This window comes from Neodiprion lecontei, chromosome 3, assembly GCF_021901455.1.
Source record: "Neodiprion lecontei isolate iyNeoLeco1 chromosome 3, iyNeoLeco1.1, whole genome shotgun sequence".
Classification (NCBI taxonomy): Eukaryota; Metazoa; Arthropoda; class Insecta; order Hymenoptera; family Diprionidae; genus Neodiprion; species Neodiprion lecontei.
Genome location: NC_060262.1, coordinates 18,497,497 through 18,520,035, shown reverse-complemented (window position 1 = coordinate 18,520,035; position 22,539 = coordinate 18,497,497). Strand labels below are relative to the sequence as shown.

The window sequence follows — 22,539 nt, the reverse complement described above, 5'->3', positions numbered from 1 at the left end:
TGCATTTCACAATGATAGATGGTAAAACAGCGAATGCAATAACAGAGCCGAAGTCTGTAATGCGCTGCCAATTGTGTGAAGCAACGTCAAAGGAGTTTAATGATATTGATAAATGAAGAAACGAGAAATCGACCTTAGTGGTTTGAGATACGACTTATCGACTTTGTATTCATGGATCCGATGTTTTGAATGCCTTCTACATACCAGATACAAATCAGGTATTCTTAAGGACGAAAGCGCGTGGTAAGAGAGAAAGATATTATGAAGCAGCGTATATGTATTATTCAAAAAGCCTTTGAAAGCGAATTGCAGTTGAACATATATCGACTGCCCGAAACCAGGGTTCGGCAGCAGTAATGGCAGAAATATGGCTTGGCGATTCTTTGAAAACTCACCCGTGTTTGCTAAGATTCCGGGAGTGGATGAAACTTTGATTGATAAATTTCACACGATATTGCAAGTTTTGTGAAATGGATTCGCCGTTAATGTCGAAGTATTTCAAAATTTCTGCTCCGAAGCCGCGAAAATGTTCCTGAACTTGTATCTCTAGTATTGTATCCCACCATTGGTTCATAAGATTTTCATTCACGGAGCTAAAATTGTCGACTGGAATGCACTTCCGATCGGGCAACTGTCGGAATATGCTCAAGAAGTGAAAAACAAGCATATCAAAAAATATAGAGAAATTCACTCGTGAAAATGGGCGAAAGACAAAACAATGGAAGATGTTTCTCAACGCATTATGATCACATCTGATCTACATATTTCGAGTATGAGACAACAGTCGAAAAAACCAAGAAAACGCTTCTCACCTGAAGCTACGGCTATGTTTCTGTGTTCCGATGGTTCCGTGGACGTGGTAGAAGATAACGATCGATGCGTATAGCTCAGATTTATTTTAGTATACTGGGTTGTAGCGTTTAAAATGAAAGAAAAACTGCTTGAACATGCCTCATATTTCATCAAGCCACTCTTTGCACTATATTCACGATAAATCGCCCCGAAAACCCGGATATAAGGAAACCTTTTGTTTGTATCAATTAACCATTCTGAGTCTTGAATTTGAAATTTCAACATCAAATTCGATGTCAGCGACCTCGAGAACGATTACACAGAGTTTTACTCAAATTCAATAAAATATTGTGCTATTGGTCGGCCATATTCGATCCGCCATTTTAAATTTTGCCAATTTAACTTCAGATTCGTGATCAGTGATGTCGAAAACATTAAAATCTGAAATTTCCTTATAATCACAAACTTGGTGTACTTGTCTGACTTTTTCTACGATTCCGCCCACTGAGGGACGTTGGAAACCGATTTTGCTATAACTTTGTCAAGGCATTGCGTGTGCAGTTCTAAATAACCTCGAAATTATCGTTTCGTGGAATCTCTGATTCGTATCTTACGACATCTTGTCTGGCTTACCTTAAACTAACTTCTTTAATCGAGTTTTAGTAAGGTTATTTGATATATTAATTAAACAAAAAAAAAAAAATAGGGAAAAACATTGTAATCTTTGTTCGTCTTGACGAAAATTTGACTTTTTCATTCGAGACAAGTGAAGACTGAAAATTCAATTTTTCGAAAAAACGCGTTTATTGATTTTCCGAAAAGTGATGGCAAAAAACTTTTATTGAATGGTGCAAAATTCTCCGAAAGGATTCATCAGTTTTCGTAGTGGGGTCGCATGTAGCTGATTCTAGAATAACAGCTACATAAATCATTAATGATCATTATTCTTCGTCGAAAATTCGTTGCCATTTATAATCTTAACAAAATGGCGATTAGATAGACTAGTTTGAGAAAAGTGCTGCACATCACGGCCAGTATATAATTGTGAGTTTCTTCCTAACATGATATACATAAGGAACTATTGAAATTACATTAAAGTACATTTTTAATATGTCTGAAGGTTGTAGAACCTCCGAACATAGAGAAAAAAACATAAATTCTGCTCGAATAATTAATTTACTAATAATCATTCATTTTTTCTTGTAATCGTTGGCATATTTATAATATGCTAATTTTTACAGGCTTATATAATATTATCTTATGTCTAATAACAGACAATCTATTGCATGTAACTCAACATAGGTAACCAAAGATTCAACAGAGCCTATCGAGTTGCAGAGAGGTGGCCTGAACATTAAATATTTTAAAAAGTTTTAGCATAATTGACTATGTCTAAATGTTATAAATCAAAAAATACTGAATGCAACAAAAATGGGAATAGCTTTTGAGCATTTTGTAAACAGAGCTTTACTCGGTGTACAAAGAAAGATAACGCGTATTAAAATATAGAGAAAAAATGCATTCAGCCGGTTTCAAATTTTATGTTGTTTTCAATTGTTTTCGATCTTCTTTCAGTTAGCAGGTAGGCTATACATTTACTACTTAATGGTTATTCATTTTTTCAGCTCCATATTTCATAGCCATTGTAAATTTCCTACTCATTGAGAATGTAACAAAGTAAAACAATAAGGTGGATAAAACTGTACAATTCGTATATAATGCTTACAATTTTCGCTTCTAATTTTTCAACACTGATTTCCAGTGATTAAGTCAAGGTCAAAAGCTAGATGTGAGTTCCTTACGTGTCACGGTATACTTCATGACACGTACAACTTAGGAAATTGATCCTACAATATAAGTTTACATATCCATCGAGCTGAAAATTCCGCTAATGTACCAACAAGTGTTTCCGTTTACGGACAGCAAAGATTGACATACATTCGCAAGTCGTAAATATGCATTATAAATATATCATCTAAAGGAATACTTTCCAAGTCATACAATTGGACTCATTGCCATAGTCCAGCATAATTCCCATAAAGATTTGCTGGAAGTGGACCACCAGCTGTGAAAAGACGCGTTCCAGATGCATCGTAACAATGAGTATATATTGCTGGCGTATATTTCACATTTTGGAAGCCGTCCATGTATTCTTCGTCAGGAAACTAATAAGAATTTCATACAATTATATCACAAAGATTTCATCGTATCCACGTACATGTGACAAACTTATTTTTATACAAGCCAACTTGATAGTAAAACTCAATTTCATGCGCATGCTTTACTTTTAAAATTTCTTGTGATTTTGAAAATAAGCTTGATTGTATTATGTGTATTCTTACCACGTAACCTTTTGATGCTTTCAGGACCACCGTTCTATTTGAGTTGATGGAAGATTCTAAATATTTTTGTGCTCTGACATCATAAAACATCAGCATTCCAAGTCCTGTACCAATCGTTAAGACGGATCGTTGGAAACTAGCAGATCGTATACCACACCCGCTATACCTGTTTGCATATGAGAAGGATATCAGTATATTTTTTAGTACTACTATCTTAAAAAAGAATTCCGAAATGTTCAGTGTATAGGTTATCCTACGCTACCGATAAAATACAAATATTATATGCAATATGTAAGCACTAAGACATCCATCATATCACTCAGTCTATGCTAAATTTCAGTTTTTCATACTTTAACAGGTATATATAATGAAACCTGTGTCGCCACTGTGGGCAGATTCACAGAAAAATCGGCAAAATCCAAAAATTGAGTGTTCTGATTTTTGATTTGTATGTATGTCATTTCAAAGATTAGGCGATCTCGGAAATCGAGTTTCGAAGAGTCGAGTAAACGTACCAAGAAAAGAAGGGCTTTAGAAGTCAGTGAAACGCATTGCGTGGAGGAATTAACTTTGGCCACCAGGATGAGACTCAGTTCTGCAGGATTAAACGATGCTGCCATTATTTTAAAAAACATCACAACAAAATCTCCCTCAAGAGCTGCGAAATACCGGCTAGTTGAGATGTCCGAAGATGAAGCACTGATAGCTTTTGTAAATGCAAAATTAAGAAAACAGCAATACATAGACATCAGAGGATCTTTGAGAAATAAAAATGTTGCTATTTATCCATCGTACGCAAAAGTTGTTGCTGCTAAAAACCGTTGTTAGCCTTTACATATAACGGTAACTGAGACCTTAGCCGAAATGAAATTACAGTCTTTGATGGATCAGACTTGCGACAGAATTCTAAAGGTGCAAACTGACGTGATGAACTCTTTGCGCCCCGAAGAATCGAAGAATTTAAGACTAATTTGTAAATGGAGTTGTGATAAAAGCTCTGGGCACAGTGAATACAAACAAAAGTTTACGAATGATGACAGTTGTGATGCGAGTATATTTTTAACGTCTTTAGTTCCATTGCAAATTTTAAGGTCGGATATCTCAAAAAAAAAAAGAATACTTTCTTTGGAAAAATCCCAGGCTTTTATCTCCACGGTATTGTCGCCCTATTAGAATTCAATTTTTGAAAGAAACAAAGTTTTGATTCACGGTCCTTTGATAATTGAATGGTCCCTGCTTCCTATCGGGCAAATGTCAGAAGTCGCCCAGGAAGCCCGTAACAAGGATATTAAAAAATATCGCGAGTGTTTTGCTCGAAAACACTCGAGAAAAGCGGCCATGCAAAACGTTTTCAATCGCACCCTTAACTTCAGATCTGTACATATCGTGCACGGGCAAGCAGTATCCGAAAAAAGCAAAAAGTTTATCATCAGAAGCTTTGCAACTTTTGCTCTGTACCGATAATTCTCGCGATAAGTATGGTTTAGGTGAATCGATGGAATACACCAGTGAGGAATCAGAATTTGCCAATTCCTCTGACTATGACGATTATGATTAATATTGAAATCAGGAATAATTATTCTATGTAACTCAGGTGTTATTTTCGGTACTATTTAATTCCTAAAGTGTCGATTGCTGTTTTAACTGTATTTAGCAATAAAATTCGTTTAAAATGCTTTATAACTAATTTTCGGAAATTTTTTGAAAACTTTCCCTCACTTTCAGACAAACGTTTTATTTTCGCCAATTCTCATTCAAAATTTCTAAAAAAACAACCTTCAAAACACACAAATATCGATTTCTGATCGAAAAAGTTGCCTGTGAGTAGGATAGAAATATATTTCCGGTTCGCCATTTTGGTTTTTTCGAAATTTCGATTCAAGATTTTCAACAAGTGACTTTCAAACCGCCAATTTATCAATCCCTACACAAATTAGATGCTTTTTAGTAACGCAGATAGTTACTTCCGGTTCGTCATTTTGTTTTTTGGAAATTTTGATTCAAGGATTGAAATCAGCGAGGTAAAAAATTTAAGAATCACCATTGCATGTTTCACTGCGCACATCAGCCTAGTTTTTGCCGATTTTTCTGTGAATCTGCCGACAATGTGTCGGCAAGTCTATTTTTAATTGTCAATCTCGTGGACCTCGCCAAATTTGGTGCAAGTAATTGCCCACATAAGTCTAAAAAGCATCACATTCATATTTTTAACTTTTAAACTAATTACTAACCTGGATGGTATTTTTTTTATTGGCTGTAATGTTCGAGCATCCAACAACAATGTGTACGATCGACATCCAACTGCGTAAACTCCGTCATCTTGAACTGCCAAGCAAACATTTTCTTGACAGGCCGGCAACTTTCTTGATATCTTCTGCTTAAATGTTTCAGCTGACCAAATATGTATAAAGCTATTGAGAGAAAGGGCAGCTATTTCTTTGTAAGCCTTGTTAAAAGCCAAAGCTCGAACCTTTTGAGCTGATCGACATTCTTTAACACATACAGGCTGAATTAACCTGTGGAAACAATTGACAATCTTCATGTTAACAGTTGTTCATGTTCGTAGTGTACAGAATGTTACAAATATCTGAAATACCGATCGATCAAAACTCATTGAAAACTCAGGTAGCCTTCACTAATACCAATGATGAAAAATTTCAAAAAATTTCAATGATGAATTTTTGAAAAGTAAATAAAACCTGGTCAGCTATTTGTCGGTATAAAATGGTGAAATTATGGTCGAGTGTTGCATTGATCGAACGCAACTTCAGGTAAGTACATAAATTGTTGATTGTATTCAACTTCCTTGAATATGGGTGATGATTTCTTTACCTATGAGTTGGTATTTCCGCCTTGTCCGGAGCATCTGCCAAGTCGCTGTCTATCCGCCATAGCGACATTTTAGTGTCTCTTGATCCAGAAACTAGGAATTCGTCGTCCAACCAACACATGTCAAATACCCAGTCTCTGTGACCACCTTCTCCCACGCAAACAGGATCTAAAGTAGGTAGTCTATATATTGCTATTTCGTTGCTGTTTCTTGCTCCCGTAGATAATAATGTTCTGAATGTAAATGAAGACCGATTATAAATCTTTTCATTCACAAACGATGAAAAAGGATATGGTTCTTGTATGTAACCGTATATGGGCTGTTCGATTCCAAATCACCTAGTCTGTGGCCTTGACTACTTCTGATTTTTTTTCTTTCTTTACATCATAATTCTCATTCGAAAAACTAAGAAACATTTTGATTGCCATTTTTGCACAGATTATTCTGCTCAATATCAAAATCCATCGTTTGATTTTTGAAAATATTTAGGCAAACTTTATGATGTGAAATAATGATTTTAGAACCGAAACAGGAGTGAAATACCGGTACTTTGAATTTTTTCCAGCGAGATCCAAGTTTTCCATCACAATAATTCCGATATAATTCATTTTTATTTGTGGTCTTTTATTATTGATTTTTGAAAGATCGTAACAAAAATTGCCGCAAGAAAGAACTTTTCTACCATTCATGTCAAACTTATTGATGAAAAATTCAAGTCATTCTAGAATAAATAGAATTGGCGTAAAGTTGTTCAAAAATTAAATCATTATCATTTTTGAAACAGCTCAACTAACTGGCAAAAAAAAAAAAATAAAAAAATGATTGTAAGTGAAGTTTTTGTTGTAATTTTTTTGTAGTGTTTCGGGTAAGGAGTATCATACATGTAAAAATAAAATTTTACATTGTCAGGGGGTCACAGGCAGGATGATTTGGCGTAGAATGCCACATATAGAGATTAATTTTCATAAGTACTCATTATACACATGTCCTGTCGTTGTCATTCATTGGAAATATTTATATCTGTTAAAATTATTACTAAAAAGAACATGCTCGGAAAGAATTGTTTTATTTTTAACAAAGGCATGCTAGCAAGGATCTAATGTAGTCAGGTGCAATGCGAATAAGAAAAAAAAAGACGACTAACAAGACGTTTTTATGTGAAAATCTGTCGGTCCAACGTGAAACAGAGATAACGTCGATCGATCATCAGAATACGGTTCCGTTTAATTTACACTATTTTATTTAGGGCACGTGTACAGATAAATTGCTTATATAAATTCAGTGTTGTCAACAACTGGAATTGAAATAATTGTTTGACAACGAAGATAGGTACGCCGTAAAATATGATCTAAGAATCTGAAAAATGTACCACCAAAATTTTTAACCTCAACTACATCCAATATCGAAATAGCGGCAATGAAAATATGTTATTGGCCAAAAACAGATGTATGTGAAAACTGCGGTTCTTTTGGTCTCCTTTGAGACGACTGGATATAATAATACATTGCATACATAAAAATATAAATACTGTACGAGTACAAAGATATCGTTAGTAAATACGTGGTTAAAATTTGAAAGTGAATATTAAGTTTTTCATGTTTTAGCCATAACAGTTCACTGCGCTCCGGACGGTTCTAAAGTTTTGAAATAGTCATTCTCTTGAACAAATGCTTCGCTACATTAACGTTACAAATTTCAACTCCGTAAGTAAATACAAATCATAAAATGGCATCTAAACTGAAAAAAGATCCACGAATTTGTGACTGATAAAAATCTTTTCTCCATACTATCTTAAAATTAGCGATAAAAATAAAATAAGGCAACGCGGATTAAATGTTGTCAAGAATATGTACAGTCACAAAAACTTCCAACACGGCAAAGACACCAGTTTCTTTTTACCATTGTATACACGTATACGTGAATTTCTTGTAAGTATGTACTGAATTCGCGGTTATTAGAACTTGGTTCAAAGTGAAATTACATTTCAGCTACTGTATATAGCTGTCGTTTCGTTCAACGTGAAATAATTTTTGATCTCCAACCAGCGACGAAACTCAGTGTAAAACCGAAATGAAATTACAAGTGTGTCTGACAATGCGCCAAAGTTGTAATCCTCCTGACAAATATCGTAGAGAACAGTGTTTTCCTCGATATTGCGAAACTAAAATTAGCGGACATTGTTTCGGATCAAACATTTTCATTAAAAAATAAAGTTTGATCAAATATTTGATAAATATCTAGTCATTGTGTGTGTGTTTGTGCGGAGGGGGGGGGTAAATATTTTATGGGTTCGACACGCGTTTCAGCGGAAAGTTCTTAGGATGGTGCCATCAAAGTCGGCCAAATTAACCAGTTGTTCGTTCGTTTTTTTTTTTTTTTTTTTTTTGCCATAACAATAGTGGTGGTACTTTTTTCAAAGAAGCATGACGAAGCCATCCCTAGTATTGCGTAAATAATACTAATGCTTGTGAAGCACATACTACTCATATGTTACTAACTTAGCATTGCAAAAAAAAAAACAGAATTTGGATTCAGCTACCATGCGCCCTGATAAAATCATTCGGCATAAACGGAGTACTAGATCGTGAAAAATTCTTTGTTCCTATCTCCAGTGTACGGTAATTCCATAGTAAGCCTCCCATGGTGGATACTCCACGGTGACAAATATTAACTGACTAAAATGACCAACATGAAACACTGCTAAATATTAATGTAATCGTAAAAAAAAATTCCACGGCATTATAAGTATTCGATTTTGTGAGTTTGACGCGTATTTTATGCTCTTATTGTTTGGTAAGTGAAAACAAACGGTAATATCAGTTTGATCGAGCGTATGTGTCACATTTGAGAAATTTCGTTGAGCAGCATTAAAATGAATATCGACATTACAGCGGCAAAAATTTAAGAGGCAGAAGTTAGTAATGTTAACGTAACGGAACATCGAGAAGAAAAATCATCATTGTGGAATCTTAGAACGACTTTCAAGTGTTGGATGTTCAAAATATCGCGGTACTAATGTCAAAGGTACTTATAATTATTTTACGTCCTTTTGACTTTGGAGAGCTATCTAAAGCCAAAAGGGCGTGTAAATAAGTATAAGCTCTTTCGGTATTAGCACCGTAATATTAGTATGTTTTGTTTGTCATGGCTAACTAGATTTCTAACAATACTAAAGGTGCGAAGTAAATATTTTTCCGAAACGTACATCGTTATAGCAACGTTACTAACTTCAATTTCATAAAAATTTCGAAATCCGGTGAAACGAGGGTTTCGATTCGCAACTTAATGGTGACGATAGATTTTGTGAACTCCTGCGAATACGCTTTCTACAGCCCGAATGGTTTATAACTAACTAGTTGTATTAAATAACAAGGTCTATGTTGTAAAGTATCCTGATCCAGTAGGTATATTACTAAAAATTGGATAGCTTGTGTAATAAAAACGCAGTTACTTTTTATAACTGGAAATTGCTCTATTGGTTTACGCTACGTGACTGCCTAGCGGTGCGGCATTTCATTCATCATGTCATTCGGGTGGCGGTTGATGGTTACGATAAGATAAAAAAGGTCGATAAGAATTTGGGAACCTCCGTCCTTTCTCTAAATCTTTGTTGTCTTTCCTTGCATCATCCCTAGGTTCGTAAGGTGCTGTAATGTTGTAGTATTAATACTAATTTGCTATCATTTGGATCCGAAAAGGAGGCCAACCGATTTATCAATAGTGAGGAACTTCTTCCTAATCCTTCCTGAAAGCTTTTTATCCCAGACTCCAGGGTCTATCATCGTAGATTAATGAGAGGTGTCGTACCTAAATTCCACAAGGACTACAGTAAAAATCGAAAGAGTACGAACTGTATGCTTCCTTGAAAATTTGTAAAACGTTGCAACGTCGTTCCGTCGATCGCAAAGGATCGAAATATCAACGTGGTATTCGTCCAAAGGAGAATATACGAGGATAAAATCATTTCAATACACCAAAGAAGCTGGAATTGACAAGAGATTGCAGAAAACCATCAAAAACATGTAGATACAAGAGGAAGAAGGTGTACAGTACGAAGCTGGAATGGGAGACTTATAAGTTCATGTTCTACCCACCAGAAACTTTAAACACGATTTTCTCGAAACTATGTTTTTAGACAGTGTCAGTACGATGACTGAGTCAATTTTAAATATTTTTTAACTTTCTTTTTCAAATCTCGATCATTATTTTCTCTATAGTCTGACGCGAGGTTTTTTTAAATTTTTGGTTGGACAAGTTTCTATAAATTATTAAACACTCATTTTTTTTTTTTTTTGAATTTGCACACTCAAATTTCAAATACCGTTAGTTCTGTATTTTTGAAATAAAAAATCTCCTCCATCAAATTATTACTATTGCATTATTTTACAAGATTATTTTTAATTTTTGCAGAAGGAATAATTCTTGGTGAAGTTATGATGCTGACAAGGTAGCGCCATTGTTTTCGTCAGTAGTCCATTTACACGCGTAAAAAATAATGTTATTATTGAAACAAAAAAAAAAAAAAAAAAAAATTTCTTACAATTGAAAAGTTAATGAGAAATGTGAAATCAACAATTTAATTTTTTTTATCACCGTATAACCTTTATAATAATTTTTTAAATTTACTCAGTTTTCAGCGCGTGGCGGGGTACGTGAACCCTTAATCAAAATGTTCGCAATGAATTTAAAAAATTACTTACAATAACTGACTTCACGTTACGCCTAAGTCTTATTGGCCTCCCGCTAAAGTACGGTGAGGTGATAGAGAGAATCGCCATATCTGTGAAGTCGCATCCATGCTCCCCTCAACACAGCTTCCTGCATGAATCAAGTAGCACAAAATCTACAACGCAGCGATAAAAAGAAATAGCACGGATTCGGAACAAAATTGCTAAGGCTATAATCCGTAAGATTCTTCGATTAAAGTGCACGGCGGAAAAGAATACAACCTCAGGGTTGTCAAAACTGAATTTTAGGAAATTCTACGAAACCAACGTAACTTCCAGACAGCGCTGCAGACGTTTCAAGACTCATTTTTGCGAGATCTGAGTCATTCCATAATCGACGGGACAGTCAAGTCTCAGACTTAATTGCTTTTTTCCTATCTCGTTGCGTTGTCTAAGGGTATGAAAGTAAACGGCGAATATTACGAGTGAGTTCCGAAAATTTTTATTTCGTCAACTATTCACTCGATTTGAATGGTTCCTTTTCTTCTAATTAAAAAGTGAATTCTTTGACGTAAATTTGCGAAATTTTACATAAAAACTTACCCACACAAAACGTTATTATTTCAGCCGACTCTCCACACGATAGTAACGAAACTATGAATTGTTCTCCTAACTGCATGAGATCGTTATTGCAAGTAACTTTAGGAAAGTCAAGAAAAGTTGTTACAGTACTACGGTAAGAGGGGGGAGGGGGAGTCCCTGAGGTAATTGATCCACCTAGGATCCCGTTGAGCAAGTTTAATATCACGGCTAGGTGATACGATGTGGCCAATCAATATCCAAAAAATTGTTTAAGCTATTCAAAATCGACCTTAAGCGATAGTTGAAAACGCCTCGCGAAGACCATCGAACGTTATTTGCCATCAAGGGTCACGATAGAAATTTTTCTTCGTATGTAGTTACCGGGTCATTTATCTACATTGAAATTGCGTAGAAGCGTCGATAATTCGAGCACCTTAAGCTATCCCAGACCCTACGAAAACTCGTCACAAGATTTAACACTACGTTGTGAGTCCTCAGGGGAGACCGTAACAAAATGATCTTGACAAGGTTTGAGTTAATCAACGATGAAATGATGATTACAATTCCGCAAAGTGTGTATGTACATCACAGTTGACGTAAACAGCTAATGTCAGTTAAACAAACCTATCGTACGTGTCAGTAATACAAAGCAACGAAACTTACTTGGGTCTAAATGGTTATCTGTAATGGTAGTGTTTTACATTCATGCATTATATGAGTATACACTAGGGTGGTCCTCCTTTAGAATGTTGACGAATTTATTCCGGATCACCCCACCAAATCAACTATAAATAATTGAAAAACCATTCACAATTTTTTTCAGATTTTTATATCAACTGTAACCCGTGCCTGTAAGAGTAAGGATTTCCCAATTTAAAATACACGTCTTTCGGACACTTTCTTGGTACATATTTCACTGTAACAGTAATAATGTTCGAAAAAATCCACGAATGTGAGGTTCTAGTGAGCATTAGTGCTACTATCTGAGAAAAAATTCACATCATCATACCAGGTAATATAGACAATTGCATTTCTCATAAATAAAACGAAAAAGTCAAATTTCGAGGGTGTGCAATTCGTCGAGATTGGTTGGTATGATGATGTAAATTTTTTCTCGGATAGTAGCATTAATACTTACTAAATCTTCGCAATTACAGATTGATTGAGACAATAAATTATATGCTGAGAATGTATCTGAAACAGGTGTATTTTAAATGGTGATGTCCATCGATTTACAGGTGCGGGTTAGAATTGATATCAAAATCTGAAAGAATTACGAAATTGTTTTTGAATTATTTATAGTTGATTTGGGGGGTGGTCTGAAAAAAAAAATCAATACCACTTGTTATTAGACAAAGAAGTTTTTGGATGCTTTCGTTCGGCATTGCCTGTACTTTTGCGCTGACTGTGTTATTTCTACGTCGGTGATTTGAAGGCTTGCATAATAGCCAGAATAAATGACATTTTATTCAGTCGGTAAAAACTGACTATAGCATTCATTTAAACGAGTTTGCATAAGGTTTAGTACGAATCAGGCTAGTAAAATATCAAACATAATATAAAAATCTATGTTTCAAAGAGATAAAATTACTGCAACACAGTGCAGATGCTACGTAAACCAGAAGCGACAATCCAATTGGTTTCTATGATTTTTCTGCTGCTAATTTAGGAGACCTTGAACAAGTAACCGCCGCATTGAAGTGATATTCTCAACCTCAGGGTGCATAATTTGGAAAATGAATCGAAACAACAAAAAACAGTATGACGCAAGCAGATGACAGATTAATATTTTCGACATGTAGATATAAAACAGGATGTTGAGGTTCAAATTATCTACGTATACGAGACAATCATTTTCCAATAATTTGCGAACCCGGTTGCGTAACACCAATTCACGCCTTTCATACTTATATTAAAACCATTCTTTGATAAAGATCTGTAAATACAGAAAGTAAGCGGCACAATTATTTCCACAAAAATGTTCCTTATTATATTTCTAAGTTGGCAAGATTCGATTATTAATCCTATTTTAAAATCGAGTTGTTGAGTTCGTCTCTGCCGATCAAATCAGCTGTGATCAGCGGCCATGTCTACTATTCCAAAACATGACGACTTCAGTCATGCCCAAACATAAATTGGCAATAGTAAAGACATTGAATTGAAGCATGATGGAAAGTTTGTCAAATTCCCCTTATCTCCCATACTCCAGATGTGAATAGAACCATGTACGATATTCAGCCGCATGTTCGCGCTGGCAAGTTGGTTGGATGTAAACAAAAACGAACGTGTTCACAAATCCACACTACTAATCGTCAGAACATCTGTGTAAGGTTCGAACATCCGTTTAGCCGTTTTGGCGGACGATATAATTGAGTTTCAATTGAAGTCTTTTCTTTCCGTTGACTATCATACTGCACTTTCGTTAGATTCGTTTTAGCGTTAATTAACGAAGAGTGAAGTATTTAATGAGAATGAAAAAGCTCCATTGAGTTGGCTACTATCTTTACCTATCTTTCGTCAATGACATCAGACATAAACAGAATCAACGTAAGATTCCAAATTTTTTTGTCATACCATACGGCGTTCTTGTTAACTATTCCGTGCAGTTTATGGATCGATCCTATAAACTCGACAAGTGTAGTAGCCTATCTATTCTTGCATCGACATTAACCTAAAATGAGATCAAACAAGAATGGGCAGCTTCTTCACATTTCAATTATCTTCAAATCTCATTATCAAACATCCAAAAAAGAACCTCGATTACCTGAAGAAATTAGAGAACAATTCTTTACTAATCTATTTAAGCTTTTTCGCGAATGCCATCGCCGGGCTCGATACGAACTGCCCAAAATGTCCGCATTGAGCATTTCCAGCGTATTTCGAATGGTGCTAATGGGGTCCCACACCTCGTCCCAGAGCTTTGGGGTAATTTATTCATTACTGCATATTGAAAAGTACAAAATGCCATTTACTGTCTACCGTCTTATCGTTTGGTCATCTTGGCTGGTAGACAACGCCGGATTTACATATTTTCCTACGCTAGGTAGATAAATATATGGTGCCTCTTATAAGAAAACTTATGTATATAGCGTGAACATAATTTTATGACGAAATAAAATTGTACACGCATGTATAGGTTGTTCTTCTAATTACGGATACAATTCTCGGCGCGACGGTTTTCGATTTTTCTCCAACTTGGAAAGCATACTCTATTGGACAAATAGGATTCGACAAAGTTTTCAGATTTTTAATAACAACCGATAATTGGCACGTTCCACTGCATGTTTTTTTTTTATCCCGTAAGGTGTTATCCATAAAGTTAGGGAAAGTCTTAGTCTGCAATACGTGATATCGTAATCGATGTATTCTGATTCATTTTTCCGCGCGCAATATTAATATCATGAAAAAGCTGCGATCGAATCTTTTCCTGTTATTCACAATTTGCACGCGTGCCTAGTCTCGTCATTTATTCTAAAATGAAAGTTTTTCCAAAACCACTTGTTGAATTATTTTTCCATAGATAATCTTTTTTAACTACGTGTCATTCTGGGAGGGGGGAGGGGGTGCTCTATAAAATAGCCACAATAGATTACATGGGGGGGGAGGTTCAAGAGTATCCAAAATAGAGCTACGTAATTTATGGGCAGCCCCTAATAGGGGATTGAAAAAAATTTCTTTGACACACATCCTTGATATAAAAACTTTAGGGCTTGCCGAAAAAAAAATACTCTCGTGGTAGTTAAACCATTTCAAGATGGTAAAAAATACGCCTTGAATAAAAATGTCGTTCTTAAGCGTGGATACCCAGTTCGATTTTCGAATCAATATGTTTTCTTGTATTCAGCAACTTATTTTACTATGAGCCGGAAATTTGCAGAGTGTGATTTCAAAATAATATTCAATAATAAGCAGCCTAGATCGCACTCAGGGCTTGCAAAAATTTAGGCTCCGCGAATATACACGTATTATCACACAGTATTTGAGGTTTTTTTTATTAATTCAAGTCCCGGGATTGAATACACTATTGTAACATGCCCGGTATTCTATTTTTTTTTTTTTTTTTTATATTATTGAAATGAATGATGCCATTGAGATCCTACTCTTAATATTTCAGCTTCGTAGTGAAGTAATTCACTAAGCATAAAATAGTATACACTTGAAAATAAAAGTGGGTATTCATGTTTGAAATTGATATTTTTTCTTTAAATGGTATTTTTCACTTTTGCGATGGTTTGATAACGAAGGGAGTACTTTTTTTGAAGAGCTCAGTTTTTTTACACAAAGGACGTGTCAAAAAAAACATTTCTCAAATGCGTAAAAAATGAAAAAAACATACTGTGGATATAGCTGACTTCCGATTGTTTTTAAGAATCTGAAAAGATTTGAAAAAATCGTCTTCATCTAGTAAAATATTATACCAAAGTTAGAGGAAAATTCAAAGCCATCGGGTCGGGAATTATCCTTGGAATTATGATAAAAAATAAACGACAAATAGTGAAATTGGAATAACGTTTGATTTTTATTCTGTGTTATAATCTTTCCATGCCTGATTCTCTAGTTGTTCCGTTTTTGATTTGGAATTGAAAAATCCGAAAAAAATCTACAACGTAGCGCGGCGCCCCTTTTACATTGATTACACTTTCATCTCAACTCCAACCCGTGCCGCTGGAAGGTTCATTTCCCCGTTTAAACCTTTTCAAGTAATTCAATGGCAATATCAAGTGACTTTTGGGAAGTTTGTCCGCCATGTTTGATCTGCCATTTTGAAATTCAAAATTTCAAGTCCAGATTCGTAATCAGTGCCTCCCCCTCTATATCAAACTTCATCGAAATCCGTTTCGTAGATTTAGTGTTTCCTTGGAAAAGGAGCAAAGAGAGTAGGCAGCGAAAATAGGCCGAAAATGGGATGATATTTAAATGGCATTTGTGAAGAACTGAAACAACATACATACATTTTCTTTTTTACAACGTTTTTATTGGAATTTTGGCTATGAAATTCAATGGTTCAAGTTTAAAAAATATAAATCTTTAAGTGAGATACAAGCGGATAAAGAAGACCGCGCGTCTCATGCGCTGCTCCCTTATTTCCACGATTCCGAGTGAACGGTTAGAGTTTTCGACAATTTTCAAGCGCCATTCTCCTCAGGGGATGTTCCTCTACAGACTGAACCTAAACTTTTTGAAAAAAGATTAAAATTAAAAAAGTGGCGGCTAACATTGAAAAACATCGAAACATGAATAACAACGATAATGATTTCTTTTTATACAGACGTTGGTTCACTTTGTAGAGGAAGTTGATATCTTTATTTGAAAAAAAAAAAATCAAGGTAATATCTTAAAGCGTTTTGAGTTATCATGGCTAAAGTAATAACAAACGTTATTTGGAGAAAAACGTGTGTAAATATGTACCACATCCGAACGCACGGTTGTCTTCAACACTCGGCACCTTGATTTATTATTATTTTTTTTATGTACGCCACTGATTTTCTTTCACAAAAATGTGACAAACAACTTATAAATAACAAAAACGTCCATGATTTTTCAATTATTCATAAACGCAAATCGAATGTTTATCCTATTTTCAACCATCGAAGCCTTCTTAGTCCCCCTGAGCTTAATTTTACGCATTTGTCAGTTTTTCTTGCGCCAAAATATTTGGACGAGATTGTAGTAAGAGAATACTAAAAAAAGGAAAATATTTTTAAAATTTCCATGCCTACTCCCTTTAAATCAATTCTCTGGCGTGCACGGGTTTGAGTTGAGTTAAAAATCTTAAAAAATTAGAGTATTATTTTTTGATTAGTTCGAGCCGATTTGGGGAGGGGGGGGGGTGAGATAGTCAAAATTAAAAATGACTTTTTTGAGGGCAACCACTCGAATCATAAACTTGGGTTGTGACGGAAAAACGACTTCACAGATGTCTTCAGGAATCATTGACGAACCAGAATATGAAATAATTCTAGGATGGACCGAAAGTCGGCTTTATCGTTCCAGTTTTTGTGAATATATGGAAATTGTTCGTGTTTAAACGATAGGAACAGTTTCTTAGCATCTAGAAAAGTAATAATATTTTTATTCCACTACCGGGATAGGGTGACCACCGTGGGAGGATTACTGTCAAAGCACCTTTCCGTTTTATAATTTTTTTTTTACACAAATACCTTTCATCTAAAATATGAGACACATTCGGACAAAATATATGTATAGAGAGGAAATAGGAAAATTTACAATTTGCAAACTGAGAGTCTGACTGCAAATGCGAGAAATGTGTCGTCTTTTTATGCAAGCCGGCCACTTGAAGCATTTACGTTTTGGAATTTTTCGAAATAGATTTTCCTGTTTCAAAAAATATGACAAATTCTGATCCTCTTATGTTCTAATATTTCTACATCTTCACCTCCACCTTCTCATTATACGTTTACGACTCATACCTTGTATTAGATACTAGTTTTTTTATGTTTACGAGCTGCATTTAAAAATTTTATAGCGTTTTTATAATTTCCCGAAACAATTTTCAACTGTGTGGTGTACGTATACGACTGCAGGATTACAGCCTACAAGGGTTCAACAATTTTCAATTTTTTAAGTCGGTAGACTCGAAGAGCAATTTATTGCGTAACTCAACATTGAGACAGACTTGCGTGCAAAGCGAGACACGAATCTTTACACGTAAATTAATGGTTTTCGAGTTTTCGAGAATTTTATATAAAAAGCCAAACAACGGACAAGCGTTTCAAATCCGAATCAAGCCCTGTTTCATTGGAACTTTTCAATTCGATTTAGACTATAATAAAAATGTTATCAATAACCAGCATCGAATAAACTCACCTTGATGGATTTATTTGTACAGAGTGAATGCCGCACTGTTGTTCAGGAATAGCGGCACCTGCTGGGTTTGTTTGTCTCCCATGTAACGACGGTATTTGGTCAAGTTTTTGAGTCGCGACGTCATACACCATTAGCTTATTACATTTAGTTCCGAATACAACTTGTCTGTCGCTCAACCATTGCGAGCAGAACACTTTATTCATATTATTTAAACTAACTGAATATTCTTTGAATAAGTCGTGGGTTAGGATATGACGTGAGCCATACTCTTGATTGATTTTCCTTACTTCTTTTAAATTCGTTTCTCTAGCACGTACGTAATCCACAAAGTTGAAGGACGTTCTCAAATACTGTTTTCCTTCAGTTACAGTTTCCTCTTCTTCGTCGCTGGATTCGTAGCACACGAAATCTTCGGGCTTTTCCGGCTTTCGATTTTTCTCCAAGCGCAAAGCGAGCCTAAGAAACAAAAAATTATTGTCCGTGATTTTATTCCAGGTAGTAATTTACTCGTGTTAAGAGGATTCGATAGTCAGTTTTTGTAAACAGATATACAGGGTGGTCTTTTTCAATCGCCCCAGGCGAATATCTCGAAAACTAGTGTAGAGATGCGAGAAAAAGTTTAATAAAAAATTTTAACGGGTTTCGGGGAGGAAAGATAATTTCGATATGCGTTGGTTTATGGATTACTCCACTTTCGTGATTTTAGACAGGGAACACATATTTTCACCATCATCGGCTGATATTGCGTTTGAAGACGAATTCAAAAACTTGAAAAAAATATATATTATTTTACAAAATGATAAAAAAAATTTCATAATTTTCAGAAAATTTTTTCTCAATCTTCAAAGAGTGAAATACTCAACCACTTTACGTCAAGATAAAGCATCGATCTCCATTGTTTTGAAAAACTACGAATCGTGTTTTCCAGGTGATCAAGCACCCCATAGCCCCTTAAGCGCAAAAAAGTAATCAAACTGTGGGCTTAATGCCTTTTCTAAGCAAAAAATAGCCGAATATTTTCTGAAGAGTTCGAAATTTTTTGAAAGTTTTGAAAAATTAATTTTTTTTTTTACTTAGGTTTTCGAATTTGTTTTCAAACCTGCTATCATCCTTTTATAGTCAAAATACGTGTTCCTTGTAGAAAATCATGAAGTACTCAAAAAATCTCGAAGGTGGCGTAATTCACCAATCAACGCATATCGGCATTATCCTTCCTCCTCGAAACCCTCCAGGTTTTGTATCAAACTTTTTCTTATGCCTCTTCTAGTTTTTGAGATATTCACCTGGGGAATAAAATGTTTTTATTTTATAATTTATAATGATTTATACCGACGAGCAAGCACGTAAAAGTCACCGCAATTAAGCGAAATTTTTTTTTTTTGTGCTATGCCTAATATGAGCAATAGTCTTCAGTATTCATAGTTAGAAATAACAGAATTAAATAATGTATCAGGACCCCGTTTTGATGTAACGAATGAAAAATCTATATTCCTTTGCGTTGGCCGATTATTGAACAACATATCAACGCCCAAAATAATTTTAAGCATTTCAGGGGATCTAATAAGAGTTTGAAGTGAGTTTGCAAGAGTTGAGATAATTTTCCACACCTTTTGAAAGTTTTGCTAATATTACGAAAAACCTGACTAAATTTAAATTGATAGACTCGCAAAATTCTGAAGATTTTGATCTGAAATATGAGAAATTTAAAAAATACATCTTCTCAAACCAGTATTAATCAGAGCACGGACTAACATTTTTGAATCTTGGGGAATAATTTAATAATTTTCGACTGGATTTTTTGCATCAAAAGTCAAGTGTCACCATTTCAACACGTTTTTGCCTGATATCACTATATATATATATATATATATATATATGTATGTATATATATATACATACCACGGTGTACGTTACCCTTAAAAAAGTTTGTAACAGACATATGAAATGAGACATTGTTAGAATTTAAGATTTTTCTTGCATAATCGGTGCGTAACGTGCATATTACTAGACTGTATCAAAAAATCGACTATATTTTTGTTTTAAAGTTCAAGTCAAAAATATTGTTCCAAATGATGAAAAAAAAATGCTCTCAAAGTTTGAGCTCTTAATATTAATATTAAGAGGTGCATCATCGCGATTTTCTATTTGCCATTTAAATAACGGGAATTTTTTTTTTTTTAACTTTTAAATATTGCAACTCGTCAACGGGTTAGTGAACTGATAAGACGAGAACATATTTTTGTAGGGAATTGAACGCTCTACAAAAAAGGTCTGTTATCATTATATGATAAATCTACTCTTTCAAAAGTTATTTAAGGTCACAGTTGAATTTACAGTAAATTTCATGATTTATCTACACTTTTTCAGCGAAATTATCAGACTAATCGTAAAATTTTGTAGGACTTATTTTATAGAACGTTTTATTTCCTTCAAATTATCTCCCGCAAAGTTTTTGAAATTCCTGCAGTAAAAATTTAAGTTTGCTTTTTTTTTCATTTGTTTAGCTTGTAAAACAAAAACTATCAAAGCAATCATGATTATCCTTGTTCACGCAATAGGTATAGGTATAATAAAGATGCTGCAAAAATTTGAGCAGGATCGGTGTAATACTTTTTGAAATATCATGCCTACACTTTATTTTACATACGTTCCTATCGGACAGAATACATTAGATTATATTCACTATTTCGTCTGCAAAAAATGTACAAAACTTGCTTAAATATCAATAAATATAATATAAAAATTGTGACAAATTTCATTTGAATGGTTTGTTTTTAAAAAATACCCAAACAATCTTTAAAAAAAAACAGCCTTCACACTAGATCACTCCCTTAAAAGCTCAAATTCTGGCAACATTCTTATTTCCTCATTTGCAACAATATTTTAGACTTGAATTTTGAGAAAAAATAGTCTACTTTTTTTTATACAGTCTAGTGCACGCGCTGAGAAAAAGTTTGAGAGAATTCTGATAAAACAGGTTATCTTTACAATACCAGTTTAAATATCAATGGAATTCCAAGAAAATATGGGACAAGTAAAACTAATTGTCATTGTACCCAGAACTATATTTTGCTATGGTACAAAATAAGAACAGTAAATGCTTACGTAGCAACCACAACTATGAATTGGCCGAGGCTGAAATTGGTAACGATAATGTAATAATGCATTCTTAGGAAGAATCATTATTTTAAAAGCTCAAGACTGTTTAAATTTCATGCGCCTGAAGTTCTGATCAATCAAGCTTGATTGAATACCCTACCACAAAGATTGAGTTCTACTTATAAACATCTGAGGAGCGAATAAGGTCTAGTTAGCTATCCGAGAGTACGTAATGATAAAATTATGTCTACATACCGCATTGATCCTTTCATGAAATATTGGACCTATTTTCAATAAAGCTCGATTGATCAAAACTTTGGCTACATTGAATTAATAGAAATCAGATGATGAAGCAAAATGTGCCTACTCACATTTGGAAAACTCGACTACATTAAAGTTGCTTTAAATACGTAAAATAATGAAATGTTTTTCAATAATTTGTTACAATAACATTACTAACTTTAACCTCATTGCATACAGTCACTTTTACCAGTTGCCATACAAATATGTGTTTGGAGTGTTTAATGAAAATTGACCTTGAAGTTTGTCAGCGCTACAGAAAATTAGGCCAACCAAAGTAAACAAAAATTATTGGATGCATGTGTATGTCAGTAAACATATGGTTGATAAGTATCAATAACAATGATTTTGATGAGTCAGAATTGTTTACAGACTGCTTTTAATTTCTCAGCTGATCCATATACTCATGTCAGGTTGGTCGCTTTGCCTTGCCACTTTTTCTTTCTTTCACTCATTGCTTAATTGATAGTTAATTGATAGTCAATTGATACCCTTCAACACAAAATGATTGAAATTGTAGATATTTTGTGTACAACCTACAAGGTTCTGTGCAGTTTGACAATAGAGAATTAAAAAGAGACCAGGTACACACAGTCAATCCCCTATTTATGGATACATAAAGAACATATAAATATAGAATTATTGTTATCGTACCTTCGGGCTCTGCGTTCTTCCAAACGGGACCCAGTTGCACAAGGAGGATGTCGACCATACACAGGCATTCTTTGTGTTTCTGCCATTGTAAATAGTTGTATTTAATTTCAAAGAAAATTGTATAAGTTATTTACGGGATTTAACGATGTAGAAGATTATTTATCTATTTAGTTATTATTAAAAGTAGTTGAACAAGAAAAAACTGAACACGGACTGATGGATCTATTGAGCTTTTCTGTACATGGTATTTAAAACTGTCGCCCGAGTTACTGCTTGTCGCCACTTTTTGACGATTCACGTTCACGGTGCAACGGATAACCGATAGCATTCATAAATATTTCGAACCTCGCCACGCGAATGTGACAATTAAACACGAAAATATATAAGATAAGTTGAAAAAATACATGATAAAGCCAGCAGAGTGTTCACTGCATAAGAGTAACCA

At 34.5% G+C, this 22,539-nt stretch overlaps 1 protein-coding gene across 1 annotated transcript; it reads right to left on the bottom strand.

Moving 5' to 3' along the window:
• Positions 1 to 1,952: 1,952 nt before the first annotated feature.
• Positions 1,953 to 22,539, bottom strand: LOC107227791 (DDB1- and CUL4-associated factor 12 homolog). Its single transcript, XM_015669037.2, has 6 exons — positions 22,095 to 22,539; positions 18,042 to 18,497; positions 5,967 to 6,197; positions 5,366 to 5,650; positions 3,135 to 3,300; positions 1,953 to 2,957 (listed from the first exon to the last, which is right to left on the bottom strand). The coding sequence occupies exons 1-6, from the start codon at positions 22,178 to 22,180 to the stop codon at positions 2,802 to 2,804; spliced, it is 1,380 nt and encodes a 459-aa protein (XP_015524523.1). The 5' UTR covers positions 22,181 to 22,539; the 3' UTR covers positions 1,953 to 2,801.